The 22,336-nt window shown below is 41.8% G+C and overlaps 1 protein-coding gene across 5 annotated transcripts in view; it reads left to right on the top strand.

Moving 5' to 3' along the window:
* ATRNL1 (attractin like 1) overlaps positions 1-22,336 on the top strand; it is a 566,124-nt gene that overhangs the window by 142,359 nt on the left and 401,429 nt on the right. For all 5 annotated transcript variants that reach the window (XM_084800216.1, XM_084800215.1, XM_084800217.1 and 2 more), the window contains exons 22-24: positions 4,503-4,597; positions 5,632-5,710; positions 7,247-7,404. In XM_084800216.1, the coding sequence (XP_084656342.1) occupies positions 4,503-4,597; positions 5,632-5,710; positions 7,247-7,404 (332 nt within the window). The remainder of the gene's footprint in view (positions 1-4,502; positions 4,598-5,631; positions 5,711-7,246; positions 7,405-22,336) is intronic.

The raw sequence follows: 22,336 nt of genomic DNA, 5'->3' as shown, positions 1-22,336 counted from the left end.
TGTGATTTTTGTCAAGTAAAAGTTGCCGTAAATGTGTCACGAACATTCCGTAGTCTCCAAAGCTCCGCAGCTTGTTTTTCTCATCCCTTGCTTTTGTGTATGAATCCACACGCTGTGCAAGCCAGCCCCGCTTTCTTTCATGGATGCCCCTTCAGCTGACTGAGCGATGGCCCGGCCCCGGAGGCTTCACTCTGAAGCTTGAGTTGGGCACTTCAGTCTCATCACGCTAGGATGAGGGACCGTGCCTGTGTGAATCACAGTTTTGTAAGCCTGCATCTGAGACACATATGCAAACCAGAAATGAGATAACTCATTTTCAGAAATGAATGTAGCTATGTTAATTTACCTGTTAATCATGCAAGTATGTGATATGAAGACTTATTAAAGATCAGTGTTAAAGGAAGTGATTCTGTCTGTGCATTCCTTTAAAAACACCCCATTTATAATCCCAGTAATAGAAGTAATGCGTATCCATTCCAGAAAAAGATAGATTGCTGTTAATCATTATTATATTGATCTAAAATATGAATCCAAGGGGGAATGTCCCACTTAATGATCTTAGAGATGGTCTGGGCTTTGTTTCCCGCTTTGTTCTGGAAGCACATCGGGCCTGATGTGTGCTGGATACTCGCTGGGTCTCTATAGCTGTAGTTTCTTTATTAGGTTGAATTTTAGCAGGTGAATTATACACCTTTTTGTGATTAGAAATCACCACATCATGTTGATACTTTTTATGTTTCATGACATCACCATCTTTTCATGAAGATTTGCCTGCTGGATATCCCTTCTCTCACACTGTCTGTCCTCCCATAGCGAGGCATGCATGCCACTGGTAAGGGCAACGTGAATAATCAATTCATGGCGCTTTTCCATCTCCTAACTTGGTGATTAATAATGAGTTAAATGAGTGTATGCATTTCAAAATTATTAATGACACCTGTGAGATTCTTCCATCTATCTAAGTTTTCTTTCAGTGTGCTCACCTTTTTAATGTGTTTCAAGCTTTCTGTAGTTGTGAGGCACGAGGGTTCCAGCTCACCACCATTCTGTTTGTGTCATCCACAGAGCATGTGGGTGTGGTAGTCTTTAAAAACAACACAGTAAACACAAAGTATTTTCCTCCTTGTACCACATCTGTACCTTCTTAATGTGCTTTCTGATACACACTCAAAACATCTCCTTTTAAGAAGTCTTTAGTTTAAAATACTTTGCACATTTCGTGACAACCTTGCAGCATTGGTCGGCCATACATTAAACTTCATATCTGGAATACACAGATAGCAAAATAGGCCTAATATGGGGATCAAAGATTGATGAAACGACAATAATTATAAAAGAAATAGAAATTTAACAAGCACACATCTTTTAATTATTAGTAGACTAGACAATTTTAAAAATGCAAGGTTTCCAGAACACAAATTATTAGAAATATAAATTATATTGTTGGAAATTATAAACATCTTCAGATAGACTGTATGAAATGATATTTGTGCCTATCAAGTTTCTGGATACGTATTAGTATTTAAAAGTCGTGTTTTTCTATATGCTTACCTGTAACCAGATAGTATGTCCACCTGGCTAGATACAATAACTAAAGTGTTGTATTTAGCCGGGGGTCTTGGCAGAGGTGGTGCACACCTTTATGGCCTCACATTATGTCTCTAATCCCAGCACTCCGGAGGTAGAGGCCGGTGGATCTTTGAGGCCAGCCTGGTCTACCGAGCGAGTTTCAGGAGAGCGAGGGCTGTTACATAAAGAAACCTTATCTCAAAAAGGTGTTTTATTTATCAATTTTATGTATTGGGTTAGATGCTATGCTAATATAATAACTCCCTGATATGAAAGCTGTGGGTGTTTATATGTGTGTGCTTGCCACATCACTTTAAATGGCTATTTATTCCTTATTTAGCTTGTCTTTTTGAGATAGAGTTTCTTTGTGTATCCTTGGCTGTCCCAGAACTCACTTTGTAGACCAGGCTGGCCTTGAAGACAGAGATTCTCCTGCCTCTGCTGCCCGAAAGTTGGGATTAAAGGCATGTGCCAGTGCCACCGGGCTGGTTTTTTTTTTTTAAACACCTTTAGTAAACAACCTGGCTGTAGACATAACAAGATAATGTTTTCTTTTTAATACTTTTAAAATAGCTATGCTTCCTATCATCTCTGTCCTGTCATTCATTGCCTTTTATTTGTGTGCTATTTTCTTTTAAAATACTTATTTTTATGTATGTATGTCTGTGCACCGCCTGTGTGCGATGCCTGAGGGGCCCGGAAAAGCCCACGAGGTCTCCTGGAACTGCAGTGACAGACAGTCGTGAGCCTCCCCGTGGGGCTGTGCATTGAGCCTAGGCCCCTGCAGCGGACCTATCTTTCCAGCTCTTCTGGGTCATTTCTGTATTTCTGTTTACTTTCATTTCTTGCATACATGTGGATGTATACTTTTAGGATATTTTACCCCTTAAATTATTATCACCACATTTGAATTTGAAAAGCATTCCTGAGTGTACGTTTCCATAAATAATTATGGCCTCACATTATGTCTGTTGGTCTTTATTGTTATGCAAGTGCCGTGGCCATCTGTGCCAGTCAGGCTTTCTATTGCTGTAGTGAACACAAGGAGGAGGAGCCACCTGTGGAGGAAGGGGTTTATTCAGCTTACATTTGTAGTCCTTCCCTGAGGGCAGTGAGGGCAGGAACCTGGAACAGACACCTGGAGGGATGCTGCCCCTCTGCTTGCTTGATCCAGGGCTTGTCCAGCCTGCTGAGCACCTGACCACCTGTTGTGGGGATGGTCGGGATGAGCAGGGCTCTCCTCAAATCAGTCATTAAACAAGAATATCCGCCCCCAGACTTGGCCTGCATTCCAGTGTGATGGAGGCGTTTTCTTAACTGAGTTTCCTTTCCCCAGGTGACCCAACCTTGTGTCAAACTGACTATACTAGTAGTACTTCTTTGTAAATAATTACCTGTTTGTGTGATTATGTGTACACACACACACACACACACACACACATACACACACACACACACACGTGCCCACACACGTGTGTAACGGCCTGGTTGTCTACAGTTGTTGAGAACTATTTGAGCTGTCCTTGACGTTGTAGTCACAGTGTACAGCTCAGGAGGGTTTTGAATATTCACAAAGTTACCTAACCAACCCCATTTTCTAACTTACATCTTCATTCTCTCAAAATAAGACTTCTGTGTCTCAGTGGTTGTATCCAATTCCCCTTTACCTAGGTCTTAGTTATCATTTTGCTTTTATCTGCCTCTGTGGGTTTGTCTCTGTGAATTCATCATATGAAATGATGAGATGTGTATCATTAGTTGCAACCTTAAACACTTACTGTGATATTTTTACATTTCAAACATAGTAGATACCAATACTTTACTTAATTTTTTTGTGCATGAGCAATATGCTTCTAAATAAACTATATTTTTCATCAAGGAACATTAGATTATTTTTCTTTCTTGGTTATTATATATATTATGAATTTATCTCTTGTACATTACACATTATATGAATAGTTAGCTTATCCACCAGGATACTTTACCTGTCATATATTTGACATACACTGCTTTCTTCTTCTTCTCCTTCTCCTTCTCCTTCTCCTTCTCCTTCTCCTTCTCCTTCTCCTTCTCCTTCTTCTTCTTCTTCTTCTTCTTCTTCTTCTTCTTCTTCTTTTCCTCCTCCTCCTTCTCCTCCTCCTCCTCCTCCTCCTCCTCTTCTTCTTCTTCTTTTTCTTCTTCTTTTGAGACAGAGTTTCTCTGTTTAACAGAGATCTGGCTGTCCTGGACACATTTTTGTAGACCAAGCTGGCCTCAAACTCACAGAGTTCCACTTGCTCTGCCTCAGAAGTGCTGGGATTAAAGGCGTGAGCCACCATGCCCAGCTGTACACTGCTTTTTAATATGTGATAGTCTCTTATTTTACAACTCTAGTCATTCATATGTTAAAAATTTGACTTCTCTTATTTCTTTATATCTTTTTTCTTTAGCGTAAGAATGGTTCAATAATTCAATAGAAAGATATACTTTTAAATTATATCCATTTGTATAAACTCAAAACATGTTAGATTGTAATTTCATTGATCATTACTCCACTCTGTTAAAAAATTTAGAGCATATTAAGTTATTGCCATTAAGGTCCGTGTTTCAAATGCCAGGTAGTTAGTTATTCAAAATACCCTAATGATGCAGTCATGTAATTTTGAAATTCTGAGGCAAAATAGAGCATGAAAAACTGTGCTGTTTATTTCTTTCTGTACAGTTTGATAGGGATAGTCTGTGCAGTGTAATTGTTACTTATTTGATTTATAGTAAATTGAATGTCTATATTATATTTTTGTTGCTTCATGACATAGATTTATATTTCACTATACTTGAATCGTTACTAGTATTTAATGACAAAGTTAATACTATGTGCAAAGTATTTTCACCCAACTCTTTCTTTTTATGAAGCTCTTTTTCAAGTATATGTCAGGATTCTCTTTTCCCCACAGACAGTCTTCTGATTGACTACCAGTTTACCTTCAGCCTCCTCCAGGAGGATGATCGCCACCACACCGCCATCAACTTCATAGCCAACCCAGAGCAGGTACTGCACTGCCACCTCCCGCAGGGAATGCTGCTAGGCCACAGCATCCATGGTCTCCCGCAGGGAATGCTGCTAGGCCACGGCATCCATAGTCTTCCGCAGGGAATGGTGCTTGGCCATGGCATCCATAGTCTTCCGCAGAGAATGCTGCTTGGCCACGGCATCCATAGTCTTCCGCAAGGAATGCTGCTAGGCTACGGCATCCACGGTCTCCCGCAGGGAATGCTGCTTGGCCACGGCATCCATAGTCTTCCGCAGGGAATGCTGCTATGGCTATGGCATCCATGGTCCTTCTTTGTCTTTTATCATGTTTCTTGTGATTTAACTTCTTAGAATTATCACGTAGGGGGAATTCTTTAGAAACCACTGAAGCTTGTAAATTTTCTTTTCATAAAATGTAGATGTCCTTGTGATTTAGGTAATTGATAAGTTAGTAGTTTTGATTGGCAGTCTCCTGGTTTAAATTTTACATCCACATTTATGCTTATGCTTATTTACTTAGCACTCAGAAAATTCCTATTTGCAAGTAAAGCGCAGGAATTCAAGGCATGCTATATGCAAGTCTTACTCGTTTGCAGTAAAACATATCACTGGTTTTCACTGACTTTTGTCCCACTTTACTGTTTTCTTGAGCTACACACGTGCTAGCTGCGCAGTCATCTTGTACTCACTACCAATAGCCAGCACCCGTCACAGGCCTCTTTGCTCTGGGTAAAGACAAGAAGATTAAACAAATGGAAAAGAAGACATCTTACCTAATAATAATAGCAAACTTTTCTTATAAGTACAACATCCTTAAAATTTCTTCTCAGAAATGATATAAAAAACAAAAGCCAACTTGTTAGAGACGATAAATGAGGAGCCTCGCCTTTGAGTTCATCACAGTTTGCTTTCCATTAAACAGCACAAATGCTATCTGTGTTTATTCAGTTGAATATTTACATTATACAGTTTCAGAAATTTAATGAACAAATCAGTGGGTTGACTAATAGGCATTTAACACACCATTTTAAACTTTGTTTTCTTTTTGATAGTCAAACAAGAATTTGGACATTTCAATCAATGCTTCCAACAACTTTAATCTCAACATTACGTGGTCGGTTGGCTCAACAGGTAACAAGAATTTTCTGTCATGTCTCTTCCACATGTGCTTATGTGTTAAAGTTGTTCTGATGTGACTTGCCATTCAAAAAAAAATATATATATACAATTGCTTTTCATCATCTTATGGTTTTACTGATAAAATAACAAGTAGTAACTTGAAATATATTAAATATTAAATACATTAAATATATTATAGTTAATACTATAACTTCTTTATTCAATTAAAATTAGAAGTCTAGCAGATAATACACACCACTTGGGCATTTAAAGTAGTGCTGCTGGGAAATACTGTGACTTTAACTAAGATTGTCTCTTTAATGTCTAAAGAGACCAAGATTTCAATTACCTCAATTCTTTATTGAAGTTATAAATTTAATTACCAACCCCAATATTTACATGAAGCGAAAGTGTTCTCTCATACTCACTGATAAATACAACAAACTGTCTATTATTTTCAGTCTTTGAAATACATTCCTTCTGGTTGGCACCACGGCTAAGAGGAAATACATTTTATGAGCATGCCTTCCATAATAGAGTTCCCAAATTGAAGTGATTGATCTTAAGAAATCACATCTACGAGGAAGATAACTTGTTATGTTGGATTATCAATTCGTTAGGTCATTTCCAACACATTTGTTAGGTGACGGGCACAGAGACTGCACGTTACGAGTGCACACGCGCCACGTTTGGAATAGATCATGGGAAATTCGTCCCACTGCTTAGTCTACTAATTCCGATGATTTTCACTGCTCATTACGGTAGCGGTCTCACTGAGCAGTTAGAAATGCCCTGTTCCATTTGGCTAATTCCAGTAAACATTTACTGAATGTCCAATATGTTCAGTAACTGAACATTCATGTAGTATTTTAAATTATGGACTCTTTTTAGGTTTTTAAATATAGGAATAGTTCAGTTTTTAGAAAAGCAATTCAATTGTGTTTTTCATTTTGATTGGATTAAGACATGAACAGATGTGGTTTGATGGCACAGAAGTCTCTGCTGAGGAAGTGCAAGTGGCTCTCATGGATCCACGTGTGGCTTCCAGGAAGCCTTCGCTGCTGGTGGCCTCCGCAGTGGCTGCTGGTGGCCTCCACAGTGGCTGCTGGTGGCCTCTGCAGTGGCTGCTGGTGGACTCCGCAGTGGCTGCTGGTGGCCTCCGCAGTGGCCCAAGGGCTTCCTTCCCCCGAGACAGATTTGGGGTCAAGTCATCTTACACAAGAGCATCACGTCTCAAAATCAGTGCCATTGCACAGCCTGGCAGCATTTTTAAATGCAATTTTTATACTAAATCTGTTACATTGTATTTTTGGCAAACCTGTCTTTGTTCTAAATGGCAATGGTGCTGTGCGGAGCCACCATGACGTGTAAGCAGCTGGCATGGTACAGTTTTTGTGATGGTGCTCTGTGGCTTCAGTTTGTGAGGCTGTTGTTATATATACTAATGTGTGTATTCATATATCTGTGTGATATAATATGTTTAGTTTGATTTAATAAGGATCTCTGTTTCTTAATATCAATTATAATTAATTAATTTTCATATTTTAGGTGGGACAATATCTGGAGAAGAGACTCCTATAGTTTCTAAGACAAATATAAAGGAATACAGAGATAGTTTTTCCTACGAGAAATTCAACTTCAGGAGCAACCCTAATATCACGTTTTATGTGTATGTCAGCAACTTTTCCTGGCCTATTAAAATCCAGGTAAGTGCGAGGACCCGTGTTTGTAACCACACTGAACCCCCTCACGGTGAAATAACGTTGACTTGCCTAGAGACAGCTCATGCTCACTCATTGTCTTGAGTGGTGAGACGTTCATGCCTCCTTCATAAGTGTCACCGTGGCTTCTCTGTGGCGATGAGTGACAGCAGAGACATGCAGTCATGTTGAACCAACTAGTGTGAAGGATACCATGAAACAGTTGTGATGCTTGGGTTTTCTGACTAAGAAGTTGATGGTGATACCTTCATATTACTCAATATGAAATAATTCATCTTTCTTTAGTTAAAAAAATTTGTACATACTGGATATAATTTATGTTCCCATTAAGACTTAGCACTAACACTCCTCGGCAGTTACGTTTTCAGTGCCTGCCTCTCATAGTTGATTCCTTATTTGTGTTCTGTATTACTGAATTTCATTTTTATTCTTCTATTCAAAAAATATTTTTTCTCACATAGCATTTCCTAGTTATGGTTTCCCCTCTTTCTACTCCTCTTAATTCTTCCATTTCTGTCTTACTAGAAAAGAAACAGACTTTTAACGGGTAATAATAAAATATACTAAGATACATAAAAAATGAACACATTGAAGTTTGAAAAAAAAAAGAGGGTAAAGAACCCGAGAGCAGGCACAAGAAACAGAGACCCCCTCGTCCACTCGCTCAGGAATCCTGTAAAAACACTGAACACATGCAGAGCCTTTGAGGGTCTGTGCATGTTGCTGCAGGCTCTGTGGACGGGTTCGTGTGCTCTCATCATGTTGACTTAGAAGGGCCTGTTCTCTTGGTGGCTCATCCTACCTGCAGGGTTCCCTGAGCCCTGAGGGGTTTGGTGGAGACACCTTGTTTAGTACTGCATGGCCCAAGCTCTCTCACCCTCTCATGTGGTTTGGCTATGAGTCTTTTTGTTTGCTCCCATGTGTTACTGGAGCAAGTGTCTCTGGTGAATACTGAGCAAGGCACTGGTCATGTTTCTCTTACATTTAATTTTCAGTGTGCTTATTGGTAGGCTACAGAAGGCTTCATTTTGTTTCTTAAAAATATTTAAAAATATTTTTGAGCTATTGTTAATTTTTATTTTGATGAAATAATTTTTGACATTGGATTTATTTATTCCTTTATGCTTGACTACACTGAGTTCATGCTAGTCTATTGAACAAGTCATTTATACTAACCCCATTCTACAGTATTACATTTTAAAACTTTTAAATTGTTCCTTTACCTTCACTAGAAGGAATTGAAAGCTTCTGCATCACAATTAATTTTTTGAATGTTCTATTTATGTTAATTTCTGTACTGATGTTTTTGTGGACAGGGTCAGTCCTTTTTAAAATCATGTGTTTGTTTAGGGATGAAGTTTTCATTTATTATTTAGTTTAACACGGAAATAGAAGTAAGGACCTATTGTTAAAAACTTAGAGATTATTACTCTGGAAACTTACTCCTTGAAACTAATTTAGGAGATTTATTTCTGCATTGTATAGTGGCTAACATAGAATCTGATTCATTCAGAAATCCCAGAAATATCTCCATGTAATTTGTCTATTATGATATTGACAAAATATATATTTAAGATTTATATATAAGTTCTGGTCAGATTTCATTTGGTTTAATCAAATTTCAGTAAAAATAAAGGCTCATTTGTTCTGCTTACTACATAGTAATTAAAATTGATATGATTGTTATATTTTAATTAATTCCTGCTTTTCAATTTTTGGTTATCTAATTATGGTTTATTTTAAGCCAATTACATAGATACTTTAGAATGTTCATGAATATTTAATTATTTGAAATTAACTTTCTAAATTAGATTTTCTTTTGAGAATATACTAGTAGTCTTTTCTGGTTGTCAAACCGGAATTTCTGTAGTGAATGTAAATACTTTCAAAGTAGTGTTAATTGGATTACAATAGGGATGGATCAGGATATGTAGTCTAATTCTTATTCTTTATTAAACTTGTTATATTAGTCCCAAGAACTATGTTAAAGCATATATACATGTTTATTTAAGGGACTATGATATACTTTCAGTTTTTATACATAAAACCGTTAAAATGAGCCTTTCAAATGATGCTCTTCAAGGTCTTTATTTTTATGTTTTATGTTTTGTCTCATAAAGAAAAGTTATGCATATTTATTTTTAAAAACCTTTTACTGGTTCTTTGTGACTTTCATGTCATGCACCCCAATCCCACTCATTGCCCCCCCTTCATATCCACCCTCCACCCCTGCAACCTCCCCACATACAGAGAAAAGTAATCCACTGTGGAAACTGTAGTGTGTCACAGGGTGCCCCACAGTGTACCCTTTTGTCCACAGTTTTTTACTGGCAAATGTTCCTTGCAATGACCCCTTGGTCTCGTAAAGGCCTCTGGCTTCTGCCACTCTGTCAGGGCTGGAACCTCAGTGGCACTCCACTTGGATATCCTGTTGTTGTGGAGATCCTGTGGTATGGGCCCCTTCATGCACTCCAGCAGCTCATTGGTGGGGTAGATGTTGGGGTGGGCTAATTCAAATCTCTGGATCTGGGCCTGGTAGATATCTGAGCTGGTCATCCTGTTGGCTTTCCAGCTCTCATGCCCTTGGGACCAGCTCACCAGCGACCCCGGCTACTTGAGCCATCTCTACCTACCTGCCCAGGCAGAGTATAAGACCTGCTCTCCAGAGTATTATAGTCAGTGCGGAACAGGGCCAGTTTTCCCAACTGCCATAGATGGCAAGGGATAAGGGAATGGAAGAAGGCATTTCTCCCTCATCTGCACCACTGCCCAGCCACCAAGAGGCAGGGCTGGCTCTCCTGTCTGCAGTGGGTGGCAAGGTGGGGTGGGCACCTCTCCCTTACCCATGTCACTGCATGGCAGACAAGTGGCAGGGCTAGCTCTCCCATGCTCACCCCCTCAGGTTGGCCTACTGGAGCCACCGCCCCCCCCCCCCCAACCCCCAACCAGGGTCAACCCTACTGTGCTGCCCAGGCAAGGTGCAGGGCCTGCTCTCATGAACGCTGCAGCAGGTGAGAGGCAGGAAAACTCTCCTGCTCTCCTGACTCCAGGGCCAGGTATCCAGCCTGCTATATGTGGTAAGGGGTGAGGAGAGAGGAGATCTCTTTCTCATCCACCACCATAGGGAGATGAGTAGTCAGGCCAGCTCCCCGACATTCCTATCCCCGAGGGCTGACTCACCTGCAACTCCTACAAAGTGCTGGCCTGCTCTCCTGAGTGCTGCATCTGGCTCTCCTGCTTTTATTTCCCTGGGACCAGTTCTCCCAGGATGCCCAGGTGAGGGGTGGGGCCAGTTCTCCACAGCCCTCAGACATCAGCATGTCCCTTGGCAGCCGCGCAGACTAAGTACATCTGCCTGGCCTTTGGTGGTAACAGATCCCTGCTGCTGCAGGGCCACACAGATCCAGACATCGTCCCTGGTGGCAGCACAGGCCAGGACCTCACCATGGTCCCAGGTGGCGTCACCAGTTACTCACATCAGGTGTTCCTCACTATGTTTGAGTCTCAAGTTCTGTCTCTTCCTTGTGCCCACATCCTTCCGTTTCTTTCTCTTCCACCAGTTACTTGCTCTTCTTTAGTGGCAAGTCCTCTGTCCTCTCAGGAGTGCTAGGGCGGGTCATGCTTTGTGGCGCTGGGCAGAGATCGTATGTGCAATGCCTGACTGCTGGTTGTCTCAGGCTCCCTCCCTGTCCAGGTCCCATGGTGCTGGTCTGGCGGTCATCTTGGGCTTGCCTCACTCCTCACTTGGCCTGCCAGAGTGGCCCCATGCAAGGATTGTCTGTCTTGGGCTCACTCCCACCCAGACACTTAGTCCCAGGCAGAGCCTTTCTGGTCTTAGGCTTGTTCCAGGTCCTGGAAGCAGCCAGGCCCCTGCATAGCACTGGACTGGTGGCTGTCTCAGGCTAGCTCCCTGTCTGAGCTTTATAGTTTTCCTAATCCCTACAATTAAATGTTGCAGGATATTTCATCCCATTGTGAACCCTGAGATTGTGAACCATAAAACCCTATTTCTTGTTTAGTGTGGTTGGGCCCTAGCACAGACCTTCAATCCAATAGTTTTCTGTTTATTGTAAACAGGTGATTATGGTGTGGTTTAGCCAGCCCTAGCACATACCTTTAATCCAAGAGCTTTCTGTACACAGCATTTTTAATAAAGTTAACCCTAGGTAAAGATGCATAGCAAGAAACCAACTGACAGGGATTAAAGAGTAGGAGGTACTTTGAGTTGAAAGGTATTTAAGACAGCATGAATAAATAAAAAGGGGCTTTTTGAGCTTTAAGCTAGCAAGCTTTTGGCTTTTGGCTTTGGGCTTTTGTTCTTTCCTTTGGGACATGAGCAGAGTAGGAAGGTCAGCAGGGTGCTTTCTCTGCCTCTCTGAGCTAGCAGGTTTTCACCCCAGCATCTGGCTCCTGAGACTTTATTGGTTAAAATAGAACGTTTGAGATTTTTCCTTCTTTAAAACAACATTTTGGCAGCTCATGTTGAATGCCACCTGTAGGCTTAGATTTTTCACAACCTGCTTTACTTTATTTAGGGTTCTTAAGCACCTGTACCTCCCTTCCAACCCACCAACCCGAGGCAGAAGAGAGAAAAGATTAGGAGGAGGAGAACAGGGTGGGTGGGTTGCAGGGTTCTTCTTGGGGTTGTCAGCAGTAAACACAGCAGACAGTCCTCCGCCAGGCTCCTCCAAGCTGCCACCACTCTCCCTGTAGCCTCTCTTTTCTAAAACCCCTCAGAGTCCTCAGAATTTAACTAGCTCCAGTCAGCAAAGACCACGCCCCTGCACAAGGCAATTATCAGCTGTGGACAGCCTAAAATTCCACACTTGGGATTAAAACAAAAACATGTTTATATAATATGATTGAGTTTTAAAAGAAGCCAAAACTTCCATCACAATTAAACTGTATTTGTATATATATAATATATAATTTTATAATCATGGATTATCCAATAAAAACATGGATATTGTTTTTAATTTTTGCCAGTTTTTTCCTCCTTCCTTGTCTTCCTCCTCTACCTCCCCTTTCTCTCTTTCCTCTCTCCTCCCTTCTCCTCCTCTTTACGTTGAAAGATTTTTTCCTTTTCTTTTATGGAAGGTAGAATTAATTTACTTGAGAACTGTATTAGTCAGGATTCCAGAGGAAGTGAACTTATAGAATCTATCTGTTCTCTCTCTCTCTCTCTCTCTCTCTCTCTCTCTCTCTCTCTCTCCCCCTCCATCCCTCCTTCTCCCCTCTTCCTCTGCCCCCTCTCTCAAGGGGACTTAGGACTAGAATGCATTACAGGCTGTGGGTCAGCTGGTCCAACAACTTGGGAGCATCAAGAGATTCTCTAAGGCATCTCCTGCCCTCCAGGCCTAGTTTTTCTTACCAACATTGGGGAGAAGCAATCCAGTTTCCTTTTCATAATCTGGATCAGTCACTTTCTCAGTCATTGCTGCATTTCTGTGAGGAGACAGCATGGCCGCTGGAAGCCTTATGAAAGGAAGCATTTAATGGGGACTTGCTTACAGTTTCAGAGAGGTAAGCAGGCAGGCATGGGGTTCCAGAAATAGCTGTTCCACGTCTGGATCTGCAGGCAGCAGTGAGAGAGAGAGCGCCTCTGGGCTTGGCACGGGCTTTTGCAAACCCACCCCCAGTGCCACACTCCTCCTCCTAATCCTTCCAAACAGTGCCTCTCTGTGGACCAAGCGTCTGTGGCCTCATTAGGCATCGTTCATATCTACGAGCCATGGAGCCATTCTCATAAACCCCCACGGTCACCCTCCTAACAGTGCTGTTTGGCCTAAGGGCATCAGAAGCCCGCAGTGGCCAGGGCGAAGTCCGAGCTTCCAGCTCTGGGGCGGGGGGGGGGGGGGGGGAAGGGGGGGTTTGCTGTGTCTCCTGGTGGGGGTTCAACCCCGCTGGGACCAAAGCTTCTCGGCCAGCAGAACTTAAGGTCATGGGCCCAGTGGGCCACTGCGGTGATAGCGAGCAGAACCCTGACCTCTTCTACCCCTTAATTTCTGGACCCGTGCATGCTGATTATGGTTGAAACTGTACCGTATACAGTCTTGGTGAACCCTACTCTAACTCTCCAGGCTGCTGCCACCTAATTGGCACTGTAGCTTCGTCTTCCAAAGGCCATTCTGTCTTCTTGTCAGGCCAGCTGCCTCAGGACGGTAGGGAACATGATGAGACCAGAGAATTCCATGACTGTGAGCCCACCGTCACTCTTGTCTGCCTGTGAGGTGAGTTTCTCCGTCAGGAGCAGTGCTGTGTGGAATACAGTGGAAACGGCATTCTCTAAGCCCACAGATGGCGGCTTTGGCAGACGCGTTATGTGCAGGCAAATCCATAACCAGAATGAGTACTTGTTCCAGCAAGAACCAAGCGTTGTCTTTTCCAAGGAGGAAGTGGCCCCATGGAGTCAACCTACCACCAGGTTGCTGTGCTGTGTCAGTGTCCGCTGTCAGGAGCATCTGTAGCCAGGTCAGCCTTGGTGGGTGGAGTCCATGCTGAACATCATCCTCCTAGTCCCCGACATCCACTCAGTCCGTTGGCTGCAGCCACACATCTGGCTGTTTCTTCTTCCAAGCAAAATGTACAGCCACGTGTACTGCCTAAGTTCTGTCCACTGTGCAGACTTCTGTTCCCCGTTGTCTTTCTGCCCCTGAGAGGGGTTGTGGCTCTTCCACTGTGCACTTCTGTGTGGTGTCTGAATAACAGAGAGAGTCACCAGCAAACTGGGCCTGAGTGTCCTCTTCCTCGGTCACTGGTCATAGGGCACACCCCAGGAGGCTACAGGCACATGCTTGGCAGCAGATGGCGTTGCACTGAGTGGAGACTGTGGGCGCGAGGGCAGCTTCTTCACGTAGCTTGTCTGTGCCCGCAGTGCCTGTTTGGGTCTGGTCCCATACACACCACTTGCTTTAGTGGGTTGCTGCTGTGCATGCCCTGCTGAGGGGCTGGATGGGTCTGACTGCATCAGCTCAAGATGGGAACCTCAGGTCCACGGTAACTTGGTGGCTCCTTGTCTAATGTCCCGTTTCCTCTAAGACGCAAAACTCCAAAGGTCTCTTCTGTGATTCACCAATAGGGGCCTGCCGAAGGCTACAAGAAGCATCCCTAGCTGCCTTGGACAGCTCAGGCGCCACTGGGTGTGCTGGATCATGTGGTCCAAGTGGTAGAGCAGCTTGGACCTGCTGAAGAGCCTGCCCCTGTCCCAGGCCCACACAAAGCTAGCAGCTTTCTAAGTCTGAGTGGTATATGGGCTGGAGTAACACCCAAGTGAGGGATGTGCTGTCTCCAGGATCCAAATTGGTGCACTAAGTGCTGCACTTCTTCCCTGGTGCTCAGCCTTGCTCTTACTGTGCTTACCCCAGACCTCCACTGGGCTCACACCACATTTCTTTGATCCATTGGCGATGCTTTGCCCACTGTGAGGCTGTAGGCTGCACCGTTTCCTTTCCTGTTCTTCTTTGTGTGTCCTTCTCCTTCTTTTTCTTTCTTACACCATCGTCTATCTGCAGGTCACTGTAAGCTCACTGATCGGTGACTGCAGTCCAGCTGTGCTGATGGAGGGACAGGGCTTGCAGCTGCCTCTGGTCCACGCTCTTGCTGCCTGTGACACAGACCACAGACCGAGGTCCTGTTAGGTTTGGGGATGATGCATTGACAGCAGGTTGTAAGGCACTACAAGAACATTTATTAAAGTTTCCACTCAAGCTAAGTTGGTCAAAGCAAATCATATTGCCCAGCATAACATAAAGAGAGTGAGCATTCTACTTCAAGGAGTTCAGGAGTATTTGCTGAAAATTAATACAGTTTATCACACTTGATATCATAAAATTTTATTAAAAATTTAACAAAGAATCGCTTTACTATCCTTTAAGCCAGAATTACAAAGTTTCTGGTCTACTTTTACTGCCTTTGTTCTCATTGTGAAAATAAAATTATAAAAAGCTCTTATCAAATTAAAATCATGTGAATACATTTTCCTCTGTATTTTAAAAACCATGTTTGATTATAATAGTGAGTACTGTCAAAATAGATGTATTTTAGAATACATTGCTTGTTATGGAAAATAATTACTGGAATATTTTCCAAGTATACATTTTGTTTGTCTTTAGGGTGCCATATAATAGGCTATTCTTTCCTGCTAGTATCTGTGGTTTCTTTCTTTCTTTTTTTTTTTATTGTGGCATGCATCTCATGTTTCAGATGTGCCACTTCCTTCTAATCTCCGAGGTCCCTCATACAAAATCCACAGTAATTTACGTTGATTTTGCTTTATTCGTTGTTTTTTCCCATTGCTTTCATGACTTTATTTTCTTATTTATTTTTTTAAAAATTTAATTATACTTACTCTGAGCATGTCAGTCAGTGGTTTTACACTACTTTGAATACACAGAGTTCATGTGTTTGGCAAATCACTATTTCTTCACATTTTCTACTAAAAATTCTTTTTCCTATCATTTTGAGACTCCTCTGAACTGAATGCCATGACTTTTTATTACAAATAGCCAGGTGGCATCATGTCCACGGGGAAGAGTGGAGGGAAACGGACATGCACACAGCTCTGTTTGTTTACTCGTTCGTGCTTAGTCCCTCAGGTCTCACACGGTGCAGGACCCCGGCCTGGAGAACGGCACCTTCTAGTGGCTGCGTCTAACCAGGTCACTTAGCTTGTGAAGGCAGTCCATCCCAGACGCGCGCACACAGCAGGTCCGTCCAATCTAGACAACCCTTCACTGCGACAGTGTGACTTTGTGACTCTACAATACGCCAACGGATGCTACTCAGCACTAGTCCTTTGCCTGTCTAGCATATCATAGCGTGTAGTCCACTCTCCCGGCCACTGGCCCTGTGACCCTGCGTCGTAAGCAGCGGGAGTGACACTGGGTCTCATCTAGAAAGCTCTATGGAAAGAAAACGCTGAAGGATTTGAAACTTCTATGCAGAATTTCAGCTATTTCTTTAAATTATTAGAATGGAATGGTTTCTATTAGCAAACGTTTTGGGAATATAGTACGACCATAAACACAGTGTCAGTGGGTACAGTTGCCCTGCAGAGTGGCTCACCCGGCTCAGCTGTTGGCCCTGCACTTCCAGCCGTAGGAAACACCGTCCCCCAGAAGCAGTGTAGAGAAGGCGTGTGCTTCTTGCTGGGACGTTGCTTGAGCTGCTGGGTGGTTGACTCCTGGGGCTGCTGTTCCGTGCTGTGTCGTCTGCTAACACACGGTGCTTACACAGCCATTCTTGAGACCCCAGAGGTAATGGAAGCTTGAATGCTGCTTTTGTGTACAGGTCAGCCATTTGTTTTGTTTTGTTTCTGTCTTGTGGTAGCTGCATAGCTTGCAATTGGGAACCTGTCTTGGAATGCAGAGAAGATTAAAAAAAAACAAAAACAAAAAGACAGACAGACAAACACAACTGCAGCAAAGCTGGGGTCAGGTGGGGGTCTCTGCAGCTCTATTATTACCACACTGGGGAGAGTCGGCTCGTCTCCATAGGAGGTTTTGTAGGGAGCAGCCTCACACTGAAGCATCCAGGAGGGAAAATCCTCAGTTGTGTTGCTAGTTTTTATATACTCACTGGCTATTCATGACACGCAGGCCTTAACCGTGACAGAAGTGTTGCTACCACCTTAAGTCTGGTCCATATGGTAACATCCTTGACAGTTTCCCGTGGTCTGAGGCCTTGCAGTCCTTGGCGTGGCAGTGCCACGTTTACAACATGGAGTCACGAGGGCTTCCTCTGCAGCCTACGGCACACACTTACACTCCAGGTGTGGAAGCAGAGCGAGTGACAGCAGGGGCAGATGATTCGACAGACAGCTCCACCGAAATTATATTAGCCTTACCATTGGATTGTCATCACAGCAGTTTCTTTTTCCAGTAAAGCAGATTTGTCGGAGCTGTATTGTGAAATATATTTTTTTCATTTCTTATGTGTATCATGCTCTTTTTCCCAGCAATATCTTTACATATTTTCTTCAATAATTTATTACTCAATAAAACACACCCATGTGAATGATACATCAAACACTGTTACTGTGGCACAGACTCTCATGTAAGTGAAAATTGTGATAGTTACTGTTAAAATAAAAGGCCAGTTTTGTCTCATGCTGTGAGTATTGGTGTTGCCAAAAATTTCTGCTTATTTTTGTTTATGAAGATTGAAAAACAGTCATTTTAAGCTTTAACTATTTTTGTAAGTACTGTACCAAAACAGTATGACTAGAACATTTGTCTTTGGCTCTGTAATTACTTTACAAGTTAGGTTCATGTTATTCTGACGTAAGTGTTACTTATTCTGGAAATCAACAAGCTATTTTACTTTCATTAAATGTTTGATATATTTGCAAGAGTAGACAATTTGAATAGGCATCTGTCGCTACATACTTAGATTTTAATTTACTCATTGAGATCCTCTATAATGCTATTTTATGAATTTACTTAGTTATAATTTAATGTAAATATTCTAATTTTAAATAAATATTCTCTCATTGTTTGTATAAAATACTTTATATTTATAAAAACCATATCATTAAAATTCCCCCCCCCCAAAAAAATCCCTAAGCGAATACTATTCACATAGTAGTATTCTTTGATGACTTTACTGTTAATCTGGCATCTAAACCAGGATTTTTCTCTCAGAGTGCTTGACATCACACTATTGGTTTGATTTTCATGAGTTCAAGTGAGATACTTGTTTTGGCACCACTTTTGTTTCTGTTATAATACACTGTGTGAGCCAATCTTGACAATAAAAATAATTTACTATCGCCACAGTTATAATAACTCAATTCAAAAATAAAAGAACACATTGCGCTCCAGCAGTTTCTATTTCCCAGCAGTCCTGCTGCTAATCAACATTTACATATCACAGCTTAAATTAAATTAAGTCAGATTGGTTCTAAATTACCTGGTTCTGAGTAAATGAAATTTGGTAATTCACTATTAACTCAGTCTGCAGAACTGATGTCATAATTCAGATTTTATTTTATTTTTAATGGGAATGATGCTAATCTTTCAATCTGCAGTTTCAATTCTCACCCTAGGCTGGTGGTATCCCCGCACAGCCAGACTGGGAGGCCTGGATCCTAAGCCTGCTGGCTGTAATGTTTTATCACAAGTGTGCTGGCGTGTGTAGTGCAGACTGTGGGCTGTTTCAGGAGGGGCATGGCGAGAAGCTTCCGGTTAAGGAGCGGTTGAGGTCGACGTTCAGATCAGGAGTGGTCGCGTGTGCTGACAAACGCCTGTGCGCGCTGATCCCAGACTGCTCCCCAAGGCGCAAGCGTCACGTCGTCATTGTTGTTAGTGGCCATGTTATAAACCATTACAAGCTGCAGGAAGTTTTTATTTTTAAAAGTGCTTTTTCTGTTAAGCTTCGGGTCTTTCCATTTTAAATCTGAGCTGCTATAGGTTAAGATGTAGCAGTGATTATCTGCCTTTTTTAATGGAGATGATGTCGACTCTCCATGTTGCTTGTAAGCCTGGCTCTGCTGGAGTCTCATGTCTAGAGGCCCAGAGAAGAGAGAGACGTGTGAAGTTGAAATTGTAGTAACAGTTGAAAAGTTAAAAAAAACAAACAAACCCAGATATTATAACTCAGAAAGCTGAAAATATCTATCTAGCTTTTAGACATAAGGCTTCTTGATGCCCTGTCTAACACTATGATTACCCAGAGCCCCATCTAATGCTGTTCTTTATAAACCGTGAACACCGTTGTTAGATAAGATGGCTCAGCTGCAAAATCTGTTATCTGAAGGAAGGGCATTTTCAGCTTCTACATTTATAAAACAGTTCTAGGTAAAGGTCCGCCTGTTCTTCACAGCAGTGTCTAAAGAGTTGCGAATTGCCTTCTACGGTTTAAATGCATTACAATTCCAATGTGTTAGCCCCAATTATCTGTATAATCCTACACATCTCTTATTTCTTTCATGTTTTCAATTAAGGAGCTCCTATAGTTTTTATATGTATCATATTATTTTCTATATATTTTTAGTAACATTTTAATACTAAAATAATTTTTTCATTGGATCAAATACTTCATTGTATAATGTTGAAAAAGTAATTCTTTGGGTTTTTTTGTTTGTTTGTTTTAAATAATACTGCAACAAATATCTAAGTTCCATTCATGGTAAATTATTTTTTGTATGCATATCTTAAAATAATTGGTTCAGTTGAAGTATATATGCAAATTTATAACCAGTCACAATGCAGCAGGCAATAATCAAGGCATTTTACAAGATTTATTTGTTATTTATAAGTCATGATGTAAATTTATTATTATATAAACTTGATGAATGAGTAGAGAAAATAACTTGTACAGTTCCATTCAGTAAGCAAGGGATGAAGATATGAAAATGATTTGACATGAAATTCTACTCTCTTGATAATATAATTATTTATTGATTTTTATTAATAGTGATGTTGAGCACTAACCATGTATAAAATATCTTCATTGTTTTTACTATTAAATTACCGATAAGAATTCACACTTATATGTACAGCTTTATATGTGGCACCATGATTAAGAAAGCTTTCTGGTACAATTTTCTGAGGCTTGTGAGTGAGGGTGCAGTGAAACCTCTGAACTTCGTCCCTCCTGGGTAGAAGCAGGGGCCTGATGGTCAGCGTCCATCTGGGAGCCGGCGTAGTGGGGGCAGAGAGAAGCAAGGTGGCTGGAAAGCCGGTGTGGCAGTGGGTGCGATGGCAGTGAGCCAGGTGGGGTCTTCCAGCCATAGGGCTGCTGAAATTGACCTTGAACTAAAGCCCTTGCCAGGGTCAGGTGGCCTTTGGGGCAGATAAGGGGGGTTCCCGAGGGATGCTGAATTCAGGGGTTGGTTATCCCGTAACAATCTTTCTGTTTACATGGTCAGAGTCCTTTTCTTTAGCACACTGTCATTAGTACTGCTGTTTGGGGGCCTACATTGGTCCTAACCTTCCAGCTTACAAGTCATATAACCATTTCTGATTTAAATCCAAATTAGAAAATTTAAGTTTGAAAAACTCAACTGATCTCCATTATTCCATTGTTGTTGTTGTTATTATTATTATTATTATTATTATTATTATTATTAATTCATTCAGAGTACATCTCAATTTGTATCCCCTTGCTTGTCTCTTCCCACTCCTCCCTCCCTCCCTCTTTCACCCTGTTACCATCCCCTAGGTCTGTGACAGTAGGGGACATCCTCCCCCACCTTATGGTCACAGCCTATTAGGTCTCATCTTGGAAGCCTGCTTACTCTTCCTCTGAGTGCTACCAGGCCTTCCCACCAAGGGGAAGTGGTCAAATACAGGACACCAGAGTTCATGTCAGAGTCAGTCCCTGCTCTCCACACAACTGTGGAGAATGTCCTGTCCCTTGGCTGGATCTGAGCAGGGGTTCAATATTTACTGCACGTATTGTCCTTGGTGCAGTAGCCTGAGCAGACCCCCTGGGCCCAGATCCGCCCATCACCATGTTCTACTTGTAGGTTTCTAGGGCCCTCTGGGTCCTTCCATCTCCATTGTTCCTAAGTATTACTGGTTTTTTTTTTTAAGTGGGTGTTAGGGCCTTCCATTTCAGCGCTGAGTTAACTTTAGTAAAGGTATTGAAGTGTCGGTACTACATTTGTGCTTTCACTGTGAGTTTCTTGTAGGCACTAGTGTTTTAAACTATTTTATTTTGGGTTCCTTATGCCTCTACCTCCCTTCCAACCCCTCGACCCTGGGAAGGAGAGAAAGCACATTAGAAGAGACAGGGGGCACAGACCTTTCTAGATTTAGTTTCAGCTGGCCAGGCTCCTTGGGTTCTTTGGGGAAATAACAATCTCAGTCGTTAGGATATCCAGCAGCAGCCTTCTTCTTTCTCTGAACTACTCATCAAAGCCTCCTCCTCCTTCTCTCTCTCTCTCCCCCTCTCTCTCCCTCTCTCTCCCTCTCTCTCCCTCTCTCTCTCTGTCTCTCTGTCTCTCTCTCTCTCTCTCTCTCTCTCTCTCTCTCTCTCTCTCCTTGAGTGTCTCCTGAAGCATCCTCTTTTAATAAAGAAGTATCTTTTTATATGTCTGTGCTCTGGTATTTATATCCTCTCAGAGTCCTCAGAATTAAACTGTCTGCTGCTAACACAGACCACGCCCCTCTCCAAGCCCCAGGAGGCTGTTACCAGCTGTGGACAAAGTAAAAGCATCTCCATATCCCATACTTGGGATTAAAACAAGGATCTGCTTACATAACAGGAGTGCGTTTTTAAAGAAATCAAAACTTCCACTACAGTTGTTGCATACCTTTGAAAATTTATCTGTCTTGTTAAAGAGATGTGTCACATGATGTGTTCATGCACTCTGAAATGCCGCTGTTATTTTAGAGGACTTTGGGTAAAAATAATCAATGTGTGGCCTGAAGTTACAATGTTTTTAGAAGTTTGCTTTAGATTATTATGTAATTTTTTTAGAATATGTAAATATAAGTTAGATTAGTATATATTTGATGATTATATCAATATGAAGTTGAAGACCATGAATAGTCATTGTTTTCCCAAGTATATACAAATATTGAATACATTCTTATTCAATTTCTATTCAAACTTAAAATATTTCAAGTTTCCACTTTATATTAAAAAATAATGATATATTCATTTGCTAATATAAGAGCATGTATCTTATTATATGCTATGTATTTCAACAGTTCTAGAAATTTAAAAATATTTTTTGAATAATGCTTGTCTTTTCAAATTATAAGTGAAACCTGGCAGTTATTATCTGCCAAGCCATGCGTGGATGAGAAGGAAAGGACTCGTTAGTCTGTCCGGCTTGTACTGGGGAGGCAGCTGGTGGCCGGGCCTTGTTGGTTCTGTCAGCTCATTCAGCCCCCGTGTCGTGGTGGAGAATTCATCTTTCGCGTTTCAGGTCTCTCCTGAGAGGCTGCGATGGTCGTTCCTTGTTTGC

This window comes from Acomys minous, assembly GCF_964271855.1.
Source record: "Acomys minous genome assembly, chromosome: 2".
Taxonomy (NCBI): Eukaryota; Metazoa; Chordata; class Mammalia; order Rodentia; family Muridae; genus Acomys; species Acomys minous.
Note: the sequence above shows the minus strand (reverse complement) of the source record. Positions and strands in the feature narration are given on the sequence as shown.